At 39.3% G+C, this 25,941-nt stretch overlaps 1 protein-coding gene across 1 annotated transcript in view; it reads right to left on the bottom strand.

Moving 5' to 3' along the window:
• Nucleotides 1-537: 537 nt before the first annotated feature.
• CPXM2 (carboxypeptidase X (M14 family), member 2) overlaps nt 538-25,941 on the bottom strand; it is a 36,402-nt gene continuing 10,998 nt past the window's right edge. Inside the window, exons 4-11 of the mRNA XM_010184071.1 lie at nt 22,943-23,031; nt 17,728-17,851; nt 15,467-15,663; nt 14,449-14,628; nt 13,158-13,455; nt 8,178-8,317; nt 7,589-7,688; nt 538-791 (exon numbers count right to left, since the gene is read on the bottom strand). Coding sequence (XP_010182373.1) covers nt 538-791; nt 7,589-7,688; nt 8,178-8,317; nt 13,158-13,455; nt 14,449-14,628; nt 15,467-15,663; nt 17,728-17,851; nt 22,943-23,031 — 1,382 coding nt within the window. The remainder of the gene's footprint in view (nt 792-7,588; nt 7,689-8,177; nt 8,318-13,157; nt 13,456-14,448; nt 14,629-15,466; nt 15,664-17,727; nt 17,852-22,942; nt 23,032-25,941) is intronic.

The following is a 25,941-nucleotide window of genomic DNA, read 5'->3' as shown; positions in this document are numbered from 1 at the left end:
GAAAGAGAGACAGAAATTCTGACACAAATTTAAATGATGTTCAGCAAAGGTTGTCCTCTCTCAGCTTTTCTCCCATATGAGAACAAAACATAAAGAGTGTCAAAACTTTTTTGAATTGCAAAAATATAATGATTTTATACTTTAGAAACAACATTTTTCAGGTTTTCATTCAAAACAACCCTTCTCCTTTATAAGCATCCCTCTTTTTTTCTGTTCTATTTGTAAAGAAAACAGATTTACACAGGATTAAATAACCCAACAAGCAAAAAAATTTCCTTCCAGATTACCTCAAAACATCTTTCTACATTCTTCCTGCCTCTCCCCCACCAACCTGGGGCTTATTTTGGATCGGCTTGAATTTTGCTTCCGATTTTTTGCCAAACCAAAAACCACCCCACTTTTCCTTCAGCTCCACTAACAGAAAGGCCTCGTGCAGAGAAATATGTATGAAGATTTGGGCTATGTAAATCTCACTACGACTACAGCCAGGCTGATAGAAGCAGAGCTCGTGGACTCCTCGGGCTGCCGGGTCCAAGTCTATCGCCGGTGTCGCCACTGCCGAGCCCTCTGCCTGAGCCGCCGGATGGACATGCTGATCGGCTGCTTCCCAAACTTCTTCATGATCTCCTTGATCCTCGCCAGGTTGGTTTTGGAGATGGTGAAGTCGCACTGGGTAGCTCCCATGTCATAGCCAACTTCACAGGTCTTGGTGGCAGTGGTGTAGCCCTCCGCCTTCACGCCCACCACGTATTCTCCTGGGTTGAGAAGGCGCCAGTAATCCCCATCAGCTCCTGGTAGGGAAGGAGGGAGTTTTCAGGAGAGTGACCCTTTTTGGGGGCATTTTTGAGAATACAGAAATGCTTGCACACAGATAAGGTGACACCAGAGGCAGTGACCCCACATCCTCACACCAGGTGGGTGTCAATGAGGCTGCCCCCATCACACGTACCCCCTCTTTGTCCTGCCAACCCTACAGAAGAACACACCTCAAATGTGTTTTCCAAACAATGAAAAAAGGATCATTGGCTTCACTCTGGCCCAAGGTTTTTGTCATTTGTCAACCTTGTAATGATTGGTGACTCTCGAAGGCTGTAAAAAACCTTCTCCAAACTAATTTGTCATTGCCAATCAAAACGACCCCCAGTGAGGGATGCACTAGTGATCCTGGCCACAGTGTCTGGACACACGTGTTTTGGTGCTATTTAGTATACAAAGCATGTGAATGCATAATGTCAAGTCACTTAGAGATCTAAGTAAACCTCTTCTTCTGTAAAATCTTACATTGAGTTCTATTACACTAATTTTCCTACAAATAATAATCCATCAGAGTGCTTAACCACTTGCTTACATGTAAATGCACAAACAGAGCTTCTGCAATCAGTTAAAACACTCAGGCACAAAGCAAGATGTGTTTTAACATCTCATTGCATCAATAATTTCTGTTTTCTTCTTTTTTTTTCACATAAATGACCTCAAGTTACCCATACACACATAGTTCACTCACTCAACTCCCACCCTCCCCAATAAGATGGGGAAGAGAATCAGGAGAGTAAAAGTAAAGAACTGCTCAGTTGAGATAAAGACTATTTCACAATTAAAATAAACCAAACTGAAATAATAATAAAGCAAATTAATTGTAACAAGAATAGGAACAAGGATAAAGCAATCAAAGTTATACTCAGCCCACAAACAGCAGCTGCTGGCCGTACACCAATGAAAACCCGACAAGGGAGGGGTGAGCCTCAGGAACTAAAATGGGCTGCCATCAGCAAGTGGAAGGGAAGGGAGCAAAGAAAAGGGATCAAAGAAAGGAAGGGTCAAAGGGGTTATCCCCTGCAAACTCACCAGTTTATAGTGAGTGTGACGTTTATGGGATAGAATACATCTTAATTGGACAGCTTGGATCTCACCAGGAGCATCCCTCCTGGATCACCTCTCCCAGAGAGTCCTGGGGTTTTGTTCTCCTTCCTTTCCTCTTGTGCAGAGGAAGGGAAAAAAAAAAAGAAACCCAAACAAAAGAAACTCAGAACATGTTTAGGTAGAGACTGAAGAAAAGAACATTGACAAATGTAAACATCTGCTGGTGAGAATGAAACCAAAAATATTATCAGCTACTGTAAGGAAAAGAGTTCTATCCCACTCAAAACTATAATTGTGTTCACTAAATCAAACACTACAGTTTTCTCAGAAGTCAAGCTCTGCTGAAACATTAAAAGGGAATCCTACTCTTCAATCCCAGCAAAGCCAGGACAACTGTTTTTAAAAAATATTACTTTAACTAGCAAGTATGTTTAGCTGTGGACAGAAAAAAGCAAAACATTAAATCTAAAATTACTTTTCCACTCTATCTTGTGAAAACCCACAGTGGAATGAAAGTGCATACTCAGATATGCAATTCTTTGCATAAACAGAGATGCAACACCTCTTGTAAGAAGACAAGTTGGGTTTTTTTTAGCACTGATGAGAACCGACAGCCTTAGTATCACCAACCTTGTGTTGCTTGCAATGCAACGTGTTGCAAAAACTAAAGATGATTTGCATTAAAACATTATATTTAAGGGAAGATCAGACTAGCTAACCTCTGTTTAAAGAAATATCGTTTTAATTTAGGCCTTGGTAAAATAGCAAATATATCTGCAAAAGACGAGTGTTAGCAAAACACCACTATCAACTATGCCCTAACATCGCAGTCTCTGAATGCGAGTGTGAAATTGTGTGGAAGAAACACACCTGGTCAAGGTAGTTTTTGCACATAAGCTTACTCAGGTTCTTCTTTCAGCCAGTTAGTGCCCACCTGGGGCAACGATCAAGGTCCAGATTTCCTGTTTCTCAGGATTTGGGCACTTTTGGGATGGGCTCTCCAAGAAGCTCCTTATTCAGTACTCCCTTACTACTGGGCCCATTGGCACCTTAACAAAAAAAAACCCAAACAACCCATGGTTTTGCCCAGGTTTCTTGATTTTATCCCTAAGGGCTCATTTTTAGCTGTAAATGCTGTGGCGATACTACAGGGCTGACAAAACCCACGGATCAGCCCATGTGCAGCTGTAAACGCATCCCTGCTCAGAGCCCGGCTGTAGCCCCTGGAGTTCAAAACTGACCCAGATTTTTCTGACACATTTCACATCACAACCACAACACAGGACTAGAAAAAAATATCTACATATTCACACACTGCCAGGAAATTATTACAAAGCTGGATATTAGACTGTTAGCAGGATGCACTTTACCCTCTTTCCATTTACAAGTAGGCATTAGTATTTCTGTCAGCTCTCATTGCCCAAGAGTTTAATACCAAACTAAAAGGTTGAGGTTTTTAAAAAAATCAGATTAAATACAGTAGGTAAAAAATTTCAGAGCAGATGGTAAGAGAAACACAACTAAAAATACAGATAAATTTAGTAAATAATGCGTTTGCTAAAAGAATAGGCTCCAGTGAGGACAGGCTGGAGGCAGACTGCATCTATCTGCACCTCTGGGGTCTGGAAAATAATTGCTGTGTCTGCTCAGATAAAATAACTATGCATAAGAATACAAAGGGAGTATTATTATAAATTGTGTTGGATGACTCCATAAATACTATAACTTGAAGTAACACCTTTTGAGCCTGACAGGATAGATTTTTGTTACAATTAAGTGTCGTATCTACACTTAAATGTACCAAATGTTACTAATTTAGGTACATTACAAAAATCTATTCTAAGACTCTGTTACCTACAAAAGACTCTCCAGGAAAGCTAGCCATAATGCTGTGCGCCCAATGCATGTAATAACCGAAACTTAACTTTTCTCTATTGAATAGGTAGCCAGCAATGAGAAAAAGGATGGAGAGTTATAACATCACAGTTATGTTTAGCTGAGACTAATGTTATTAAATATTACTAAATGCTGCTTCAGGATCTTCAGGTTTGGATACATCATGTATACTAAAAACATATGAAACTTACCAAAATATTCATAAAATTGTCTCTGAACATGTCCTGGTTTGAGCTAAACAGAACTAATTTTCTATTTAATGATTTTACTTTTCAGCTCAGTCTCTTCTAAGTGGCTGAACTTGCTGAAGATAACAGCATGTTTTTCCAGACAGTGATAATGTTCAAGGCCACTGTCTCACCATGGGTGCTGTGTCTGCGTCTACAGGGAAGAGCAGACCCAAAACTGCCCAACGAGGTATTCTATCCCACACACGTCATACTCAGTATAAAATCAAGGGATCACGAGGGTCTCGACCCTTCCATCTTGGATCCTTCAGTCCGTCTTGATCCTGCAGTGGCCAAAGTCCAAGCAGATCCTGCTGGTTCATCTGCCTCTGATCCTGATCCCTGTGTTCCTGCATCAGCTCCCACTGCTGCTTGGTCCAGTCTGGGATTTTTCCAGTGCCTGCTCTGCAGAGCCTCTGGTGACATATTTGTCATTGGAGGAGGATTTTATATTGGTTTTGTATATATATTTGTACATATCTGCATATATTTCATTATTTTCCTATTTACATTATTATCCTGTAGTATCAGTACTACTGTTTTATTATATCTGTTAGTTTTATTTTCCAACCTGTGAAGTCTATCTCCCTTATTCTCTTTTCTATTCCTTCTTGGGAGGGGAGAGGGGTTAATAGAGAACATCTGGCCAGGATTTAGTGGCCAGTCCAGCCGTAAACCACAACAGAACATTATGTGAAATTAAATTAATTATGATTTATTGCAAAAATCACACGGAAATCTGCGTTTTCGTTTGGACTTTGGGACAGGCTATGATACCAAAGTCCTAGAAGAAAATGCTTCTAGAATACAATACTAGAAGGAAACAGTACATTACTTCATCAAGATTTGGTTTGAGATTTCCAAAATGTGCAAGTGCAGGAAGCAACCCACAAAACTGCCTTCGCACCATGGGGAAAAACAATGTCTGGGTGCATTTGCTCATCCATTTGATGAAGACTTTCCCAAAGGTTATCTCATAGGGCACGGTCCACATCTAACCCTAACAACGTGTAATCACTCAGACTTAATCAATATATTGTTACATCTGCATCAAGAGAAAATGGAATAATTTTCCACAAAGCTCCGACTCTCAGAATCAATGACGTTAATTAGCCTATAAATATTGTTAGCTTAGTGTCAGCAACCCTCTCTTCCCATAAGATGTATTGGATGTCCAAAAGAAAGTTAAAAAAAAGGAGTTTTCCATGGACTTCTTTTGACCACAGGAAGAAATAGAGAAACTTTCTCAGACAAGTAAATGTCATTACAAGGCCTTTACAGACAACTTTTTCCTGGCTTGACAGGGTACTTGAACACATTAATGTATCAACGAAAGAGTAGATACCTTACAGCTTCACTCATTTTAAACGAAGCTTACACGAATAGAGATAGCGGCCATAATTCTCGTCCTGCTTGGCCTGTTTTTATATCAAGGCAACTCAGAGATTTAAATTGATGCATTTTTCATTTTAAGAGGTACAAATGAAAGAAGGCTGCTGACAATTTGCCTTCTTTCCCTGGAGTTATGCACGTCATTTTAGCTCTTTGGCTCCAACATAAATTCTCTAGTTTCAAAGACTAATGAGACATACATTGTTATCTGTATAATATAAAACAAGATGGGACGTTTATGTTCCCATTGACAAAGTGATTCTCAGAGTGTCAGCTTAAACGTCTCATTAAAAAAAAGGATGTGAAAGAATGAAGTAAGTACTTTTATTTTTACTAACAATTGCAAATATCTCTAGCCGTAGAAGCTGAGTTCTAGGTCTGGATGGAAATGGCTGCAGGATTCCCTGGGTGTTACAAGGTGGATCCTGGGATCCTGCACTGTTATCACTGTGCCGCAGGGACTCCTTTCAATATGCACGCCTGCTGTCTTTAAATTGTTAACTTTTCTTTCATGTGGCAATCCAGTGTAATTAGAGCTGGAGATTAATCACCTATTGCATTTACTCAGCCTCCACCAGAGCAACACATTAATTCTCTTAACACAGTAATCCAACCTACAGTTTATGGCAGTCTTTCAAGACTGCCAAGACTTTCAAGACAAGGAAAAACAACTGATTACTTTAATTCCTGCTATCATTTCCCAGTGGTCCCATTTTGAAATATTTAAGGCAGAATCATTATTGCCTAATTAAGTACCTGTCATCAATGTTTTCTTTTACAACACAGACACAATAGCACTGAAGTAAAATTAAGCATAAACTAAACTAGATATTCCGAGATTTATTATTGTCTCGGATAATCTACTGTAGCAAGTATTAAAGGTTTGGAAGTCTCTTATCTAAAGCTCTATGATATTTTGTAGCCTGAAGCCAGTTTACGTGTTGAAGCATGCCATATATGTCGAATTTGCCATACTGTATCTGAGTGGCAAAGCACGTGAGTGTGGCAGCTAATGAGAGTCATAGAATGCAAGTCAGGATGTAAAAAATACATAAAATGAGTGTTCCTGTTTCTAATATTGAACGAAATCCGGAGTATGCAACACTGTGATTTATCTGATTATTCACCATGATGCTCCTTTTCCATAAACATCCACCAGAAACCTTGCTCACATCTTGCAACCAGCACTTCGAACGCAATCACGAAAAACTCCTGCCGACTTCTTGTCTCACTACTTCTTTCTGCACGCTCCTCTCCTTGCTATGTCCCCGCTGTTGTTTGTCCATTTACACACAACTGTGTATCCTAAATAATGGAACAGTACCTACACAATACACAGTGGACACTATCCTGCCTACTACCTGCCAACAATAATTTTAGGGTATTACTATTACTCTTGTAATTGCTAGTGTCTATTTCAAGCAGTTCTTTATTTAGTCCCATAGATACTTTCCAGGCCATTAAATAGGCTTAGGGTTTACTCTGAATATACATATCTGTGTCTGGGTATATATCAAGACTGTGCTAACAAGGCAAATTGCCATTTGTGTGTTGTTTGGGGTTTTTTTTAAACTATACATATTGAAAAGTAATTTTGGGGCTGAAATTCACCCATGCAAAGCAGTGTCTCCACTGAGCCCCATTAAATGGTCTTTTATAAAGCTGTGATGTTTTGCAGGAGACTTTCTAGGCTGTGAAACTCCTCCTTCTCTGCAACAGCTATTCCTTCTCTGGACACAGCTCTAAATCCCATCTCCAACACATGCACAGTCCTGTAAATGGTAACAGCCAGAGGAACACTCTTCACCCACCAAAGCATTACCTAGACCCTTGTTTGTCAGTGCTATAATTATTCAGAGTGAGACTTGCACCACCTTTATGTGAGAAAAGCAGCAACAGGAGTTCTTTAGACAGAGCCTTACTCGGGCTATTGATTTTGGGTAGATAAAGGCTATTTGGTCAATACTTTTTAAAAGTAGGAAGAAGAGGAATAGGAGCAGAGATGAAAGCCATAGTTCTGCTCTTGGCTGCATGGCTGCACCATGGAAAGAAGTTACTCCCTCCTCATGTGCTACTCCTGCAATGCTGTCCTTGGACTGTACTCTATCTGCTGGCTTTTCTCAGAGAAGAGTTCAAAGTTGCAATGAGGTACTATATTTTGTTTTTAAACTGTAAATCTGTTCATTTGCACTGATGTTTTTGGCTTTTTTTACCTGTGCGAATGTCATGGTTAACACCTTCTACTGAAATAACAGCATTTGGGATTCCCCTTCCATGCACATCTTTTACTATGCCTTTGATGCCTCGATGGACCTATTGAGAGAACAAACAAACATATATTGAACAGCAATGAACAGTGTTATCATTAGGAAAATACAACAGATCATTAATTCCATATGTGAATTAAGTGTATTTTACTTCTACTTTATGGTTCACACAATTTTGAAGTATCATTATTAACCCAGTATCAGCCTTCCAGGTATTAGCTTACAAATTTTGTTAGGGTTCCTGAGGCATGAAATTCAAGAAATGGATAAAACAAGCGGACAAAGCAGCACATGTAAGGGTGTTTCATCTGGCAGCCATTGCTAGCAAATTCTGTGCTCATGTCAAATTTCAACAAGCTTCATTATTTTGTGTGAAGTTAAAACAGCCTGGCTGAAGTTATACACCACTACTGCTTGTAGGTAAGGTTTCTATCACAAATATCAATAATCATGGAAGAAAAATAGCAGAAACTTTAAACTTTTCAATCTGAAAGGACCCATCAAGTTATTCTGAAGTTACTCTCCTGCCGTGTACCTGTTCCATAAAAACAATCAGGGACTCGCGGTTGTTTTCCCATTCTTCGGGCAGCTCGCTCTCATGGGGATACTTGTCACAGCCAACGTAGATGGAGAGCTCAAAGCAGTTTGTGTGCAGATAACTGAAGTCATTTATGCCTGTTGATAGGAGATAAAAACAAATTTGTATCCTCTTTTGATTCATGAGCAGATCTGATTATCTTATGTAAAGTAATATAATTTATTTAAACGCAAACTAGCTATTTATCTAGCTGACTGCAGATCCTGCCGGGCAAAAGTTTTTTAGAAACACTACATCTCCTGTAACAAAGCACCAGGGTAACATCAGTGCTACACATCTAACAAAACAAGACTTTCTACAGACAGCGTCCCATCAACGTGTTAAAAACAGAGGACATGAGATTACACCGTGACAGCACAGGCCACCATGGCAGCCCAGCACCACACCCCAAATTCCTTTGCTGCAAAGAGCAAAGCCCTTCTGCTACCACAAAACTTAAAGGAAATAGAAATTTAGCAGAAAGTACACAAACAAACATTCCAGATAAAGTTTCTGTGATATTTATCAAGAAGATGGGGGTACACCAAGAAGATCTTAGAAAAGGTCTCTCTCTACAGCAGAAAACTTGTGCTTTGCTTTTAAGAAAGCACTAAACATCACTAATCTGGGACACGTCCCCTTGGAGAAGCTCTCAGGTACATTTGTCCTGGGTAGACATGGGATGGTCTATGTTGGCTTGCATGGAGGTGTGGCTATTAACTACATTTATATTACCCTAAATGTTGGGATGCAGAATTAAGTGCACACAGCAATTGTTATGTAAAAATGCTTTATCAGAACAACTGGAGAAATGATTTCTCAGCCTAAATGTTTTCCCACATGAGTAATCTACATGGTAGGAAAGCCAGAAGAACAAAGGTAGTAATAATTATTTAGAATTATAGATGGTGTCTGTTAGCTTGTAAGCTTCTAGCTTGTTAATGACCTATTAGAGAGCAGTGTAGGGGAAAGGCACCTGGGGGTCCTGGTGGCCAGCAGGATGACCATGAGCCAGCACTGTGCCCTTGTGGCCAAGAAGGCCAATGGCATCCTGGGGTGTATCAGGAGGGGGTGGTTGTAGGGCAGAGAGGTTCTCCTGCCCCTCTACTCTGCCCTGGTGAGACCGCATCTGGAATATTGTGTCCAGTTCTGGGCCCTCAGTTCAAGAAGGACAGGGAACTGCTGGAGAGAGTCCAGCGTAGGGCTACAAAGATGATGGAGGGAGTGGAGCATCTCCCTTCTGAGGAGCGGCTGAGGGAGCTGGGTCTCTTTAGTTTGCAGAAGAGGAGACTGAGGGGAGACCTCATTCATGTTTATAAATATTTAAAGGGTGAGTGTCACGAGGATGGAGCCAGGCTCTTCTCAGTGACAAACAATGATAAGACAAGGGGTAATGGACACAAACTGGAACACAGGAGGTTGCACTGAAATTGGAGAAGAAACTTCTTCTCAGTGAGGGTGACAGAGCACTGGCCCAGGCTGCCCAGAGAGGTTGTGGAGTCTCCTTCTCTGCAGACATTCAAAACCCGCCTGGACGCCTTCCTGTGTAACCTCATCTGGGTGTTCCTGCTCCGGCAGGGGGATTGGACTGGATGAGCTTTTGAGGTCCCTTCCAATCCCTAACGTTCTGTGATTCTGTGAATGAATGAATCTGTTCCATTTTCTCTCCATTATATTTTTGAAGAGGAGTGGAATCTGCAGCTCTGCTCTGCAATAGGGGTTGCCATCAGAAATCAAAACCCAGGAACCTCAGCACCTCTGACCTCTGTGGAACTGCAGTTTCAGACTACTTTATAGAGAGCATTGTGACCCTTGCAAAGGTCCTGAGCACTAAGGAAGAATGTATTTAGATATAGATCTCAAACATTTCCATTCTACAGGTCTCTCTTCCATTTCTGACAATTATTTTCCTTCGGGAAATTCCATTTATTAGTTCTCCACAATCACACAGATAGCATGATGCAGTACATGAACACTAGAGGAAGAAATGGGAGATAATTTCTTATTATCCACCTGCATTCTGAATAAAAATAATTTTAAAATATTCATTAATGATCATTAGTTTTTATATTTTACAATGGCAAAGTTTAGCAGGAAATGTATTCACCAGGTGCTTATGGTTGAAGAAAGTTAAAAAAAGAAATCCTAGCCCTGTCCAATTACCATAGAGCAGTAGTCAAGTATTTAATGAGCCCTTAGTGCCTCCTGGATGCAGAGCTGGAGGATTATAGAATGCAGATGTTAAGCTTTTCACTTCTGTAGATGGGGAAAACCCAAGTATCAGACAGTGGCATATGATACTCTGCATAGACATGATTTGCCTCCGTTTGAGAAACAGCCACAATTATTTTCCCCTCACAAACTGTGTCGCATCCTGGTTAATCTGTTGTGAAATGTTTTGCAATACACAGTAATTGCTAAGTTTTACTACATGTACTTAAGAAAATGGCTTAACGGTGCCAAGAGCAGCTCTCTGTGTAGCATCTGAACATGCAAATCCAGCCTTGAAAACACTGGAAATAAAATGAAATTCATTTGTTCTTTGCCTCTGCGCAGCTTCTGCAGTGCAGAACCATTATATGTAAAATTGCTGAAGAACTTGCATGCATTGCAGCCCAGATATGTGCAGTACACAGTACGGCTGGGTTTCAAAGGCATATGGAGGTATTTGATATCTATGGAAGGTATCTGAGATGCATCTAATTCTCTAGGCGCTTTGTGGCACTGAAAAGGGATTAGAAAAAATCTCTTATAAATGTTGTCATGGAATAAGCAGTGAAAAGTTTATACTCATGATCACCGCAAGAGCAGGAGGATGAGGAGAGAGAGGATGGGCAGCTTCCAGTTGTGCTGTTTCAAGAGGTGCCACCCACACCAAAGTAGAGGTGAGACAGCCTTGGGGAGGAAAAATATTGGTGTGTCACCTTCAGGTCAGACATTGAGCAAGCAGAGGTTTAGGAGAAGAAAGGGTTACACATTGATCTAGAAGTTAAAGGATCAGAGAAAGTGGAGTGAACCATACAACTACATCTATATCCTCATAGAGAGGAAAAGTATAGGAGAAATCTGTTCTCAAATGTGGAATTAAATTTGGACAACTCTTTACAATGCAATGTGCCATTGGTTAACTATCAGCTGTAAAACATGTCTCTGCACGCATATATATCTGCAATACAGATCACTCTCTTCCATTTCTCTAAGTAGAGAAAAGATCTAAAACCACCCTGCTTGTTGGAGTCTGAGCTCAAATGGAAACATCCACATCCTTTGAGGCTCAGTCTGGAGTCCAAGGTGTGAAAAATTGAAGGTTAAAGCAATATTCCAGCATTTTTCTCTAAGACAGCCTTGGAAGTCTTACTATAATGTAAGAGAACAAGATGTAATGCATAAAGAGAAACATCATAAAGGAATAAAACAAATCAGATGAACGAAATCCAATATGCAATTATTACCAAGAAATCAAGATACTATTCAGCATCTATATTGTACATCATCACTTAATGTAACTTGCTGAGACAGCTGTTAGTGATGTGGCCAATGTCATCTTTTCTGGATCGATTCATAATCATGTTTCTTATAGCACTTAGGAAAATTAAAGTCATCAATTAGATAATTAAGTGGTCAAATTAGCATCCAGAGGGGTTTTTTTTAGGATTTGCAGAAATGTATAGAAATGTATTGTCAGGCACTGCCCTTTTGATCTAAGCAGTTCAATCTTCCCCCCCGAATTCACCCAGCATTTTATAGCCTCCTGAAAAAACATTTGAAAATAAAAGTTAATTCTTGGCTCCAGCTTTTAAAGGCTGGCCAGCATTAACTTTACACAGGCCAATGTAAAAGCCATAAAAGTTGTGTCCAAAATCTAGAAATGTTTATGCAGTGGAACTACCTGCAAGCTCCAAACAACGACCAGCTCCAATAAAACGTGGTCTGCACAGACGTGCGCTTGCATCTGTTTGCCATTACTGCTGCAGTTCCTGTTGTCACCGAAGCGCTGACAGATGCATGGCTTATTTCTTAATTTCATAGAATTTCTTGTCTAACTGGTCTACTTATAAAAAAAACCAAGGATTTTTAGCAGAATTGTGATTAATCAGCTGAGCGCCTGATTCCAAGTTTGCTCCAAGTGTACACACATATAACTGTGCCTATTGCTGTTAAAAATGTGCTTTTAATTGGGCTTCCCTGGAAATCGATGCTCTGTCTGCACTGCAGGACACGGCTTCCCCTTTACACTCCTTGACAGGGTAACAGGCTTGGACATATGGTGAGTGATGCAATCTGTAATTTATTCTGGCAGCAGAAATGCCCACAGAGTCCATGCAAAGTTTAAGTGTAAGCACGCTCAGGTCTTTCAAAAACAGGACGGTAGCAGGCAAGCAGCAGCTTTTTGTGGGATGGTTTTATGACTTGAAATGAATGTGAGTGGGGGCAGATCTGCGATCGAGTTCAGTGAGTAGGAGGCTGAACTAATGATTTTCTTATCCAAGGGCCACTGTAGTCTCTGCCCAGGCTCCCAGACACATGTGGGAGTTGCTTCTTCAGCTCTGACACTGGTTGCCTTTGGTTTTCAGCAGCAGATTTCTGTTGGCACCCCGTGAGATGGCAAAGGCCAATGGGTTCCCCACTGCTACTGGGTTCGGACTGGGTTGGTTTTCTCCTGCCAAACCATCTTGACTGCACAGAATCCATAAAACTAACTTATTGCACCTGCAATTTTGGAAAGCTCAGTAGCAAATTTAACATCCTCCAAGTATCAGTGACAGTCTCCTTCAACTCTCTGATACCTGATGATGTACTGTGAACAGACCTTCAGATGGGGAAATACTCCTGTTAGTGCACATTTTACCACCATTACCTCTGAAACATACACCAGGCAATGATGGCATTCTCATATTTAGCAAAGTAACGATAATTGCAGTTTCTACAGACACTTACTTCCAGCCACGGTGTGCCAGGAGGCTCCATTGACCGTCCCATCCTCCTTTTGGAAATCCTCGGTGTGACACGCTCTCCTTCTTGCGTCCGTCATCAGGCGGTGAGTGGAGGCATAGGAGTACGCGAGCCAGCGAAAGACGTGGTCGTCCGGGGTAGGCGTGTAATCCTGGGTTTTCCACATGGACCGCACCATATCGTAGGGGTATGCCACCACCAGCTCTCCTCCCTGCAAGTTCCCACCCAGCACGAAAGGGATTTTTTCCATCCATGCTATTATTGCTCGCGTCTCAACGGCCACCTGGGAGGAAAAGAAACAGCAGGTGTGACTCAAGCTGTGAAATTTGATAATTTGGTTTCAGATGCAGACCAGATGCAGGAGTCCCACTGTAAGTGTCTTAGCATGGAGTGAGCAGCCAGCACAAGAGGTGTGGCCGAGGAAAAGGGCTTCTTTAAACTACGGTGCCTGCCAGCCATGCTTGGGAGGTCAGCGACAACCCATAAAAACTAACAGAATCTTAGTGTTAGTAAATTGATACAGCAGGAACATCTATGTAGAGTGAGGCCAAGAGCAGCAACTGACAGAGATATCAGACCATGACACTGCTCCCCTTGCCATCAGCTGAAAGGATTTTTCGAAATAAAGGATTTTAGACACAGAAACTAAAGCCCACAGAACTGCCATAGTTAAGTAAGTTCTCCTCAATCTAGAAATAGTTGCCATTATATTTAAAAGGTCATGCAAAAATAAGTTATATTTTTGGCACTATGATCCAATAAATGACTTTAACATAAGCCACTGCATTGATTTTGCATATGCCTCAGTGTTTGCCGTGTTATTTCAAATAAAAACATCAAGAAAACCCCAGGAGAAACCTGTATGGTGACTGAGTTTGCAAAGAGCTCATCTACACCATAAAATTAGGGAGAAGCCCAAATCACAGAACCGAGCCCTGTGGTGGGTTTCTCTGTCTACTGAGCCCTGTGCTGGGTGTCTCTGTCTGTTTGTTGCTGCCTAAAATTTGGGTATTGAGTTCTACACAATAGCCCAGGGAAAAAAAGGATCCTCTAAGAAGCAATTCCCTTCCCAATGGCTGCTTCTAAAATATGGGGTGAATGGTACCTTTCTGGTGCCTTTTTATTTCCATTGAACAACAACAAAGCCTAGACCTAAGTAGCTTATACCAGGTACATAACATCACCCACAAGCTACTCATTGCTTGAGAAATGTTATAAAGCTCACTCTGTCAACCTGCCCCACTCCCTGTGCTCCCCTCTCTCTGGCCTTACTCACGGTGGCGTTTTCGGACAGGTACCAGTCAGGGATTGGGATGTGATGGTTTGGAACTTTCCTTTTGCTCTTCTTCTGGTCTTCAGACTCCCAGAGCAAAGAGTTCAAATCAGGGAAATTGTTGTTGATGTCAATGCCGTCCTGAGTCCATCGTCCTAAAGACCAGCCCCCTAATTCTGAACCCTTAGATTAAAAAAAAAAAAGAAAGAAGGAAAAAAAAGATGAATGTTCATTCAGAATACAACAACCTGTGAGCCCTCAATAAAGTGTTTGGGGATGTGTCAGAGACAATTCTATCCAGGGAAATGGAAAGATAAATTATTAAATAAGCTGAAATGAATAATTTACTTTTTTTTTTTCATTTTGTCTGAAATCTTGAATGAGGTGAAGCAAAATCAGTGAAAAAATACTTGGGATTAGCCAAAATGTTCTGTTTTGGTTTCAAGGTTCCTATTTCAGACTGGGTTGCAGTGGGAATGGATATGTTCCCTTCCACATCTGTGAGTGAGTGCAACTTTTGTATTCCTGCCTTCTACAGACTGTCCTGAAAGGTTTTCCAGTGCATTTGACCACCCCCTACAATTTTTCCTCTGGGTGTCTGTCTTCTTCCAGACTGAATTATTATGATGCCCGACACAGTGTTCTCCTTAAAGACACACTATTAAATTTCAGCTGCAGGGGAATGCAAGTTTTCACGTGCTTAGCTTGGTTTCTCATAGGAAACAGACTGCATGAATTTTCCATTTTCCACAATGGTGTTCCCATTGATCTGTGCACCTCGGTATGGTTTGTTCTGGCAGTCTTCATGGCCTTCCTTTCCATACACATCTTCCTGTTAGCTAGTGTCACGTAGAATACTGGTTCTTTAGCTATTTTTCTGAGTAAGATATTTCAGTGGCTTATGCTTGCTTTGATTTTTCTTATTTTTTAAATTATTTTGATTGTTTTGAAAGAAAAAAAAATTACAACATTAATTTAGTACAACTAAAATAATTCCTTGATATGTTCATGATCGTATTACCGCTTTATATGCCTTGTCATATCCGTCTGGGTTGACGGAGGGAAGGAGGTGGATCCTGGTATCCTCAATGAGATGTACGATGCGTGGGTTCCCAGCCAGGTATTCCTGGCACATGAACTGCATTAGCAAAAGGATTAGCTCACGCCCAAGCACTTCGTTCCCGTGAGCTCCTGCAATGTACCGAAATTCTGGTTCACCTGTTGAAAGTACATGGGACAGAAGAGTAGTCATGTTGATGGGATCGCAATCACAATGAGAAAACTTATCTACGCAGTTGCAGATAAGCAGGCACTTCCTTATTGCAGCGCTGGGGAGACACAGAGGATAGCTCCTCTAGTTGTGCTCTGAAGTCCACACATTTTGACAGCCCATTTATACATTTTTAACAAAGTGATTACTTTACAATTATTAATTACAATTAATTACAAGATTATACAAGCATGCATAAAATGTCTGTCATTTAATTTGCCCGTTACCTTCATCACTACCATAATACTTCATACAAGACATTGAAGTACTTCAAAAGCTTACCCCTACATAATTTTGACATGGAAGGAAAAGTTATGGCCTATTCTTATGGTTGTCTAATCACAATTACTATCCTTCATGTTATTGTTTAATTCTTATCTTATCACAACTATTCTTCTTTTGAGAGTGGTACGTACCTTCTCCAAGTACTTGTACACATATATCTTATAGTTTTTCTAACTTTGCAGTTTAAACAAATACCTATTCTAACTACTTAATCAATCAACCTACTTTAACTACCTTAATCAATCTAAGTATTCTTTTCAACTCTACAGCTTAAACAAATACCTACTTTAATCAATCAGGATGTTCTCTTGACTGCAACAGTCAGAGCAGCAAATTAAATACATAACCAAATTTCATTGATATCAATCAGCAACGTTTCACTGGAGATATGGCTTAACTGAACAAATGATAGGTGGAAATGTAACTTTACAGAAACAACCAACCACGTTCTTTTGCTATTTTAGAAGAACAGACTTATGTTTCAGTGATATCTAAAGCCACTCTGTAAAACCTCCAAACCCCATTTTCCATCAAGCAGATTTTTAGTTATACTCACAATTTCAGCATGTTACAGGTAGATTTTAAAAGTTATGATAGTCTAAAAATAACGTGAGAAATACATTGCTCATAGTTGGAACAGACATTAAGGCTCTTAAAAGCTAACAGTCAGCTACTATAAGTAATTGATCTCTGACTTCACACACTCCTTTTCCTTCACTAATCAAAAACCAGGTTCACATATATTTTTCAAGGTTACTTTGAATGCCACAATACTTGCCCTCAACTACAAAATACTTCAGAGATGATTAGGAATAGTGCCAGCTATTTAAAAAAGCCCCATAATTTAGTTGTCCTTTGTACAAATAACACTTCCAAACATCAACGGGACAGACCCAAACTGGTCAAGCCACGTCTTGTAGCTGGGTGCCTCTCAGTTTGCCTGGCCCAGGATATTCTCCTTGCATTTGTTCTGTAGGACTATGGTAAATGGACAAGGCAGATGAATTATTCTGGTGTCAACACCTGAGATTTAGAGACTTTAGCCTAAATTTAACCCAAAGCCTACTGAAAGGTTACATCTATAGTGCTCCATCCCCTACAGCAAAGCAGAGGGATGCCTTAGGAGCACATCTCAGCTCCCACCTTTGGGTGACATGAACACACATCAGAGTATTTACAGACATGACAAAGCACAGGACAGCTTTATTCCAACAGCTGCCCCACTATGATAGTGACATCTTTATTTTTCTCCACAAAAGAACAAAACAGTGAACGAGTTTCTATACTGAAGAAATATATCACTGTAGGAAATTGTACCCCAGCACTCACCAGTGAAAGATGATTTGGGAGATTTGACCTGTCCTTGCTTGCAATGCATTCACCCCACATAAAAAGACAGATTTCTATCCAAAGCTACATAAATCCCCACAACTGAAATCCATTCCCCAGTACTAAAATTCACTTTGATTTTGTTATTGTAAAGAATAAACCTCATTATCATTAAAGAATTTGATCCCACATTCAAAATGCCTGCTATTTGAGCTCACTCTCCTCTTCCCAATTTAGAAATACAGCACTGAAGTTCCTCCCACATACATTTGAAATCTTTGCTGCTGTGAATATAATTCCATCAGTGATAATTGCTGTAGATACAGAGAATGAGGATTAAAAAAAAATAAAGCAAAAAAATCCCAACACCCTTCAACAGATTTAGACTAAATCCTAACCAACTTCGTGTTCTCCGGGGTTGTCAGAAATCTCGACAGCATACAGCTTTAGTCCTTGGTTGCTCTTTCCAATATTGTAAATTCTTGTGATATTTGGGCACATTTTATTCACAGTTTTCATCAACTGCCAACAACAACAGAAAAAAGACATATAGTTAGACAATGCAGCATCAAAATAGACCCACTATGAATTATTTCATCCTAAAATGTTGCGGCAAAAAAACTTCATTTTCTGTTCTGGTTATTTCTTAGTTGTAAAAGCTTTATGTTTAGTTCATGAATTGTGGCTGTGCATGTTTGTTCAGCTGGAACAGGCTGAATACTGTTGCTGAAACACCATAGAGTAGCTGAGGTTCAAGGTCTTTCTTACATGAGAGGTGTGTATAATATTATCACAATATTTAAGATTCGAGGGGGAAGTCCAATAGGAATAAAACTAGAAAAAGCATACTCTATTATGAAGAGGCGGTATAACATGTTTCCAAAACATTATGCAAGGGAGAGCAATTAGCCACCTTAATGCTTCCTTCTACACACTCCGTGATTTGTTATATCTAAGTGGCCTGAGATGATCCAAGGACTTGGTGGCACGGCAATATGTGCACATTACAAATGTTCTCTGTCCAGTAAAGGAGGTTTCTCTCTCCTTTGCCCCATGCAACAGCAACTTAAATCAAAACAAACCAAGAGAGAATGACATCATCCATTTAAACACGATTTTCCCAGTGAATTCTGATTACACCTGCCTCCGCTGAGGTAGAAACCAAGCCCACGCTTCTTGTATTACAATGCGAAATTGCATATAGAAAAATTATTAGTTAAGGCAGCGCTGATGTGGCCAAAATAGATATAAAATAGAAAAATAGATATAAAATAGAAATAGATATTATTTGGATGACTTCATAAACACAGCAGTACACTCTCCTTCAGTAAATAACAGATTCCTTAGAATTTGCTTACCGAGTTCCAGCAAAAAATTAAATTAAGAATGGAAATGCCAATTACCTGTCTGAAGACATTTTTCCCATCAAAATCTATTATATTCACTGTTTCTGGAGGTACTGCATGACATAGTCAAAATATAATCAAATAACCTTAGTGTTTATCAAAGTGCATGGGGAAGGTCATGGTTAAGGGTATAGATCTGTTTAAAACCAATGGAGTTACACAGATGTCACTCACATAAGGACCGTTGGAGTCTAAATTGTCCCACAGAGAAACACTTCACTGTGGCTTTTCAGGTAAATGTTAAAATTTACAAAGAAGATTGAAAATTTATGTGTTAATAATAATTTATTGTAAATAGCTTTAAGTGAGAAGAATTTATCTGTCTCATTTTTGTTCATTGGAAGGCATTAAAGAAAGAAATAAGGACTTTACTGTAAATTGGAACCCCAGGGACTATTAATTAGACAGTCTTTTCATAAACGAGGGTGCATGCATTATTGAAGAAATGTTGTAGCATAACAAAACTCTTTGCCCACACTTTAGAAACAATACTGAATGATCACAAGGCTGATGATTAAAAAAAATGCAGTAATTAGATGTGTCCGATTCTCATGCCACCATTTAGCAAATCTAAGTGGAAACACAATTCATATTGGGAAGAACATCATTAAAATTCCTCTCACAAAAGGCTTCACTCCTATTTATAATCATGTCACGAAAAGACTGAAAAGATGCTATTTTTGTGCATTTGTTCATCTCACACATTGGTTTTATCCATATGAGACAATTTCTTTTGCAAATCTAAACTCTGTACTTGTCTGAACAATACAGCCAGTCGTGCTCTTTCAGTGTATTGTCTCGCTTCATATCCACTTTTTTTCACCGCTGTCATCATCACCAGTCTGCTGGTATTATGGGTACCCAGCTATTGCTGTGGGAATCATTTTAATGTTCTGGGCATACATAAGTGTGTATGTCACTATTTGTTGTTCTAGTTGAAACGTTTATGTGAAGCCAGAGGACACTGGTTTATATTTTCTAATGTTTGGTTTAAACAAGTTAATTCCCATTTTTCTGAAACAGACTGCCTTAAATCTTCATGGTCAAGAGCTACCACATCTGAGCCCTCTCATAATGGAACAGAAATACTATCAGTGGATGTGAAGCTATGGACCTCTCACTAGAGCCTCACGGACCAAAACTTCTTCAAGGCCTACTGTGTGGGGATTATAAATTTATGTTCTACCGACAAGAGGATGAAATGGATTATTATTGGATCAGACAATGTTTTTCTCCAAATGAGAGAAATATTTGGTTTTTTCCCTGCTCTGCCAATGAGTACAGATATCACATTAAAAGAAGTTCTATTTTAACAGGCCAAAACAAGCTTTCTGTAATGTATAAATAATGTTAGTGTCTCAGCTCTGTGTTTAATAATTCCTCTCCTTATACCCTCTTCAAACTGCAGGAAAGTCAGAGCAGAAGCTTTCCTAACGTGCCTGGCACTGCAGTGGGCACAGGATACCCAGAGCATCAATTCAGGAAAGCAGCTAAAAGTTCATTACGAGTGAGAAAAATGCCTAGAACCAGATTCAAAGCATATTACAATGAGTGGAAACATTTGCCTTGGCCTCAGTAAACTTCCCATCACCTCCTTAATTACAAGCATGTGATTAATTTCTGAGTCCAACAAAGAACCTTTCCTGAATTAGGGCCTCTGTAGTAGACTTCACTGTGACTCTTTTGATAACCATATGGATATAATAATGTAGTTGAATGTTTATATATAAATACAATACTGAAAATGAACACACTTCGTGTTTGCTTTTCTCATACCCATTTCCTACAAGTGGCACAATAGGTCACCTGAAATGTCACACTGTTTTCTTTGTGCTTTGTACAAACTGTCAAAGACAATTGATGATAACAGCCACTCAGGGCTTTATCAGCAACCCGCAGGACTATAAAACACTTCCACAATTACATCCACTAACAGTTCTTATCTGACAGTTCCTATTTGTTTTGTCACTACCAATTATTTACCCTATTAGCACCCTGGAAAAAGACTGCATGCAGGCTTTGAAGAAGCCCCACAAAACTCATCTCTGAAGGTCCAAATCCTTAATTTTGCCGAACAGGTGTATTAAATGTGGGTCTAAGTGCCATCTATGCTTAGAGAAGGCAAAGGGCTTTCAGTCAATGCCTTTAAGGCAAAGGCTATTACTTATCCTTTGTGGAGATCTCCCTGTTTCTTGTTCTGCTGTGGGCCGAGCCAAAAACTACCTCCTTGTTGAGCTTGGAGACCATCAGATAGAGATTATCAGCTTGGCAATGTAAGCAACCTAGGATGTTTGCTGCATAGAGTTCTAGTCTTCTGCATTTTATTGCTTCACCCTCAAATAAACCTGGTCAATAATAACATAACACAGTGCTCTTCAATTCTCTGCATTATCACTACATCGCTTCATAAGAACAGCTGGCCATGAAGAGCAACACGAGACTTCAGAGGTGCCTGGAGTTCGGCTTGTCCAAAGATAGGAGTCACATCCAGTTAAATGGATTTTAAAATTAGCACCTCTATTTCCCAAGAAAGATATGATTCAGGTTAGCTGTTTCAAAGACAAGGTTGTACCCAAATGTCCATTTCAAACTATTTCTGGGAGTGTCTCTCAACCATTTTAACAGCTTCCTCTACAACATGAATACATCATGCAAATATTTTAGACTCTATATGAGATGCAGCCAGCGGTCCCATTGACTGAAAGAAGAATCTTGAACACTCTTTTAAGAGAATAAATTGGTACTATAAATTTAATCTTCCTAAAGAGAGTGTTCTATTAAAATAATCTGGCACTGAGAAAACTCCTCCCTCTCACAAATACTTGACATATTGCAGTGTAATGTAATGCTTCCAAAACATGGCCCTGGGAACACTTTCTCCTCCTCCTTCTTCAGTGTTTACGATAAATAACTTCAAAGAACAGGCTTTTTCTAAGACTGTTGGCAGTGAAGTAGCTGAAGTAGTGAATAATGTACAGTATATTTTAAAATAACCAGTTGACTCTGGAAATTGATAGTTATTGTTCCATTTTACACTCAGGAAAAAAATTATTATGTTCCAAGAATAGTTTTGGGGATATAAGACTTATTGCAACCCAACCCACAATCTTCTGCCTACCAGCAGCACAACCCAATTACAATCCAATGCACTTTAAATAAATGAACTATTTTGACATACAGAAAACCAGAAATTGGGGGGGCACAAAGGCAGTTCACAACTGACCAGCTCTCAGCTACAGTCACAAATTTTCCATTTGTATGAAAAGTGGAAAAACATTCTTGTTTAAAGCTGTGGGTCTTTTCCCCAAAGATATTTCTAACCTGACCAACGTGTCTTTCTGCAACGCAAATCTAAAATACACTTTATTTTATTGTTCTTGACAGTAATTATGCCAATTGAGTTTCTACTTGTCTAATCTTTGTTCTAAGAAATATAGGCCACGAAATCTCTACCAAAATAAATGTGTGACTCAGTACACAATTACTCGATAAAACTGAATGGTGATTCATGCAGTATAAATACACTGAAAATTCAGCACACAGCAAGTGATTCGCACACTTCAAGTCCAAACATATTATCTTTACATTTGAAGAGAAAAAGGACATAAATATTTCTTTAGCAGAACCCACACCTATGCCTGTGGTGACATGAAGCAAGATTGAAAACAACAACATCAGCAATAACAAGGTTTCCTGTTTGAAGTTAAGGGAACAAGATCAACAAGGCTGGTAGATTTAAAATTATACTAACAGGATTTTTTTTTCTAGTGGTTTTTGGTGAGTTTCTGCTGTTTTTTACAACTGTGAACACAGAATTGGACTTTGTATGGTTTATCTTGATTATCCAAAACCACTGAAATGTAGGAGAATCCTGGTGGCTACATCAGGGTCAAATCTAAAAGGAGAAACCTCTGTAACATTCACCACTCAAATACACACGGAAGAAAAACTATGGCACTTTATGCGTAAATATTCCCTCTGTCATGTACTGTCACCTAGTTAAGGTTAGATGATGCACGAATTAAGACTTTGGGATTTTAACAGATTGCTGGTTTTGAGAGGTTAAAATAGAGGAAAATGATTTTTAATTGATTGCAGACAGCATTTTTTGTATTTTGAACAGGTAAATTCAGATTCCGTAAGAGCTCAAAAGCCTGCACCCACCCACCCTCCATCCAGGAGGTCACACGCCAACCTCTCTGCCTACCTGCCTCATTTCCTTGTAGTTGTGATGCTTAAAGTCCAGATTGTCCGTGGTTGTCATTTCGTTTCTTCTGTGGTAATAATTATTTGGGTCTGAGAAAAGAAAGCAAAGAATGTGCTTGTGCTCATGAATTTCAAAGAGAAAGACGCTTAGCCATGGTACATGCAAGGAATGTGGAAATCTGAATTCCATATGTATTTAAAACAGGTTTTCAAAAGCAAAACTCAAAGAAGCAAAAAGTTTGAGATGTTTCTGATTACTGCACAAATCAGGTCATAGAGATCCAAACAAGGAGGCAGCAGCTTGTGAGACAGCTTCTCTGCACAAACAACTACACTTTAGCAGAAAAGGAGAAGGGGCTTAGGCTACAGATGAGGGCAAAAGACACTGGAAAATGGTCAGTCAGATGCAAGATAAAAGACTGGAAAAAAACTCACATCAGAGGAAAAAGCCTCAGTAAATGTTTTGTATCTACTTGATTTATTTGCTATTGCATGGAAGGGGAAATTATCTCTCTGTTTACTTGATGAGTATTTCAGAGTCTATGTGCTGCTTGCCAAATACAGAAAGGATCTACTGTGCATATTAAATATGCCCGATTATTTTCCTAAACATTTTTTGGTGGAATTCTGAGGTCTTTGCTACTTTAAATTTAGCATATTCATTTCTATATGTGTATCGTTTATAGGTTGTGTGTTTCGAAGTATCAATGTACAATATGTGTTTAGAACAAAACCCTTTGTTTCCTTGACTTTCCAGGCCATTCACGTGGAAAAAAATATGACCAAGACTGTTAGGACTCAGCTTTATACTTCCTTTTATACGTGCTCCTAGCTTCATCTATTATGATTTATTTTTAGAGATAAACAAGTCTGTTTGGAAAACATAGGACACATTCCTTAATTTGCCATATCTGGGATGTCTGGAATTTTGAGTAATCATTTGTGAAACCAGTGGTTTTCTTCACGCAAAATCATCCCTATTTGGTTTAAAATTATTGGAAAAGAAGTCAAATATGGAAGCCTAAGTATCATCCTGTCTTTTTGCAAAACAGCCAAAAGGCACTGTCTCTAGAGAAGACAAATTATTTTTTAAAACAGTATCACCTGTTGGTTGTGATTGTTTTTTGGGCAAAAAAGGCATAATTATTGATAGGAAGAATATGTAGATACTATCCTAAAGCACTTAATGAAATTATGGAAAACTCATAACACATAAAAATACCTTTCAATTTAACATTTTTAAGCTTCATATTTCTGACATGAAAACATCCGAATTCTCAAGTTTATTCTTCCTGTATATATAGCCAATTATTTGGCTTTTTTTCTTATGTGGAAGGAAAGCAAAATCTGAACTATTTAAGTTATTTATGAATTGAAACACACAAGTTCCATTAAGCTCCACTGTGACATTACCCATGTTCTCTACCACTAATTTACACTTCATTCACATGCTTCTCTCCACTTCCATTCCCTAACCCACAGCAGAAAGACTGGAAAATCAGTTGAAAGCTGCTCTAAAATATGACTAAAAAATGTCAAAAACATCTTGCTTCAACAAAATTAGATTATTCAATGCAGTCTGTCCTTTCCAGTGAGAATTTATCCTATAGCAAGACCACCTGGAAATGGATTTGAATTAGAACTGAATCAGATGAGGAAACAAGATTTTCTTGATTATAAATAAAAAATAGAGGGTTAATTTTCACATGATGCACCTGCATTTTTAGGTCTTCTTCACAACCTAACTGCAGGCTAAATTGGTGCAAGTCCACTGACGGCAGCGATGCTGCACAAACCCTGCAGACGACTCTGGAGTGCCAAACCCTTAAAGGTCAACTCATGTTAATTCATAGAAATTATTAATTAATGTATTAACGATGAAGAAATGGAAATAATAAAAAAACCCAGCTTCTTCTAGATAAACACAACATCTTTAATGCCACACTAAATACCTTCACCATTGTAAAAATATCTCTCTGTTGTAAAAATCTAAAAATAAACATCATAAAACTGCCAGGATGTTAAAGACTTGCACTATCACCATGAGCCAAAATACACAGCAGCTGATTTTTTTTTTCCTAATACTTTAATCCCGTTCCTTTCAAAGTCTGGCACTTTTTCCATACATCAAACATTAATGTCACGGGAACGACTGTGAATGCTGTAGACTTGGTGGAAACTTAAAAACTCATATAGTGAGAATGATTGTATCTCTGGTCCGTCCTCAAAAGAGTGCAATATTTGACAGCCCACCAGAGAATTAACACTCATATTTTGCCAGGCTCTACTGTGAGTCTGCTTGGATCACTGGATTTCTGCTGTTTAGGAATACAGATTAGAAAATTAAAAGCTGAAATGTAGAAAGGCATACAAATCTTCTGCACAGCCATTTAGGTCCACCTTGGCAAAAATTATTTTCTTTCATAAAACAGAGAATAAAAGACCAAGAATCTCAAACTGCAGAATAATTTGATTTGAAGTACACTCGGTTATTCATGGCAGTACCTCAAGACAGTCTCTCTTCCAAGAAGAAAAGATCCTGCAAAAGTGTGACACTCCCATTTATGCAGAGCAATACATTAGCTTTTTTCTACCACTAATATATTTTCACGTTACCAGGAGGGTTAATTAAATTTGCAGGTAAAGTTATCTTGTTACCCTCTGTCCTGGTTTGAGCTAAATAGAACTAATTTTCTATTTAGTGATTTTACTTTTCAGCTCTGTCTCTTCAAAGTGTCTGAACTTGCTGAAAACTAGCAGCATGGTTTTTCAGTATGTGCTGCTACAGCGATAAGCACAAGGCCACTGTCTCACCACGGGTGCCACGTCTGCGCCTACAGAGGAGCACGGACCCAAAACTGACCAACAAGGTATTCCATCCCACATACAGCATACTCAGTAAAGAGCCGAGGGATCATGAGGTTCTCGACCCTTCTTCCACATTGGAGTCCTTCCATCTCAGACCCTTCCATCCGTCTGGATCCTGCAATGGCTGAGGTC

Source organism: Mesitornis unicolor, unplaced genomic scaffold (genome assembly GCF_000695765.1).
Source record: "Mesitornis unicolor isolate BGI_N332 unplaced genomic scaffold, ASM69576v1 scaffold2725, whole genome shotgun sequence".
In the NCBI taxonomy this organism is placed as follows: Eukaryota; Metazoa; Chordata; class Aves; order Mesitornithiformes; family Mesitornithidae; genus Mesitornis; species Mesitornis unicolor.
Note: the sequence above shows the minus strand (reverse complement) of the source record. Positions and strands in the feature narration are given on the sequence as shown.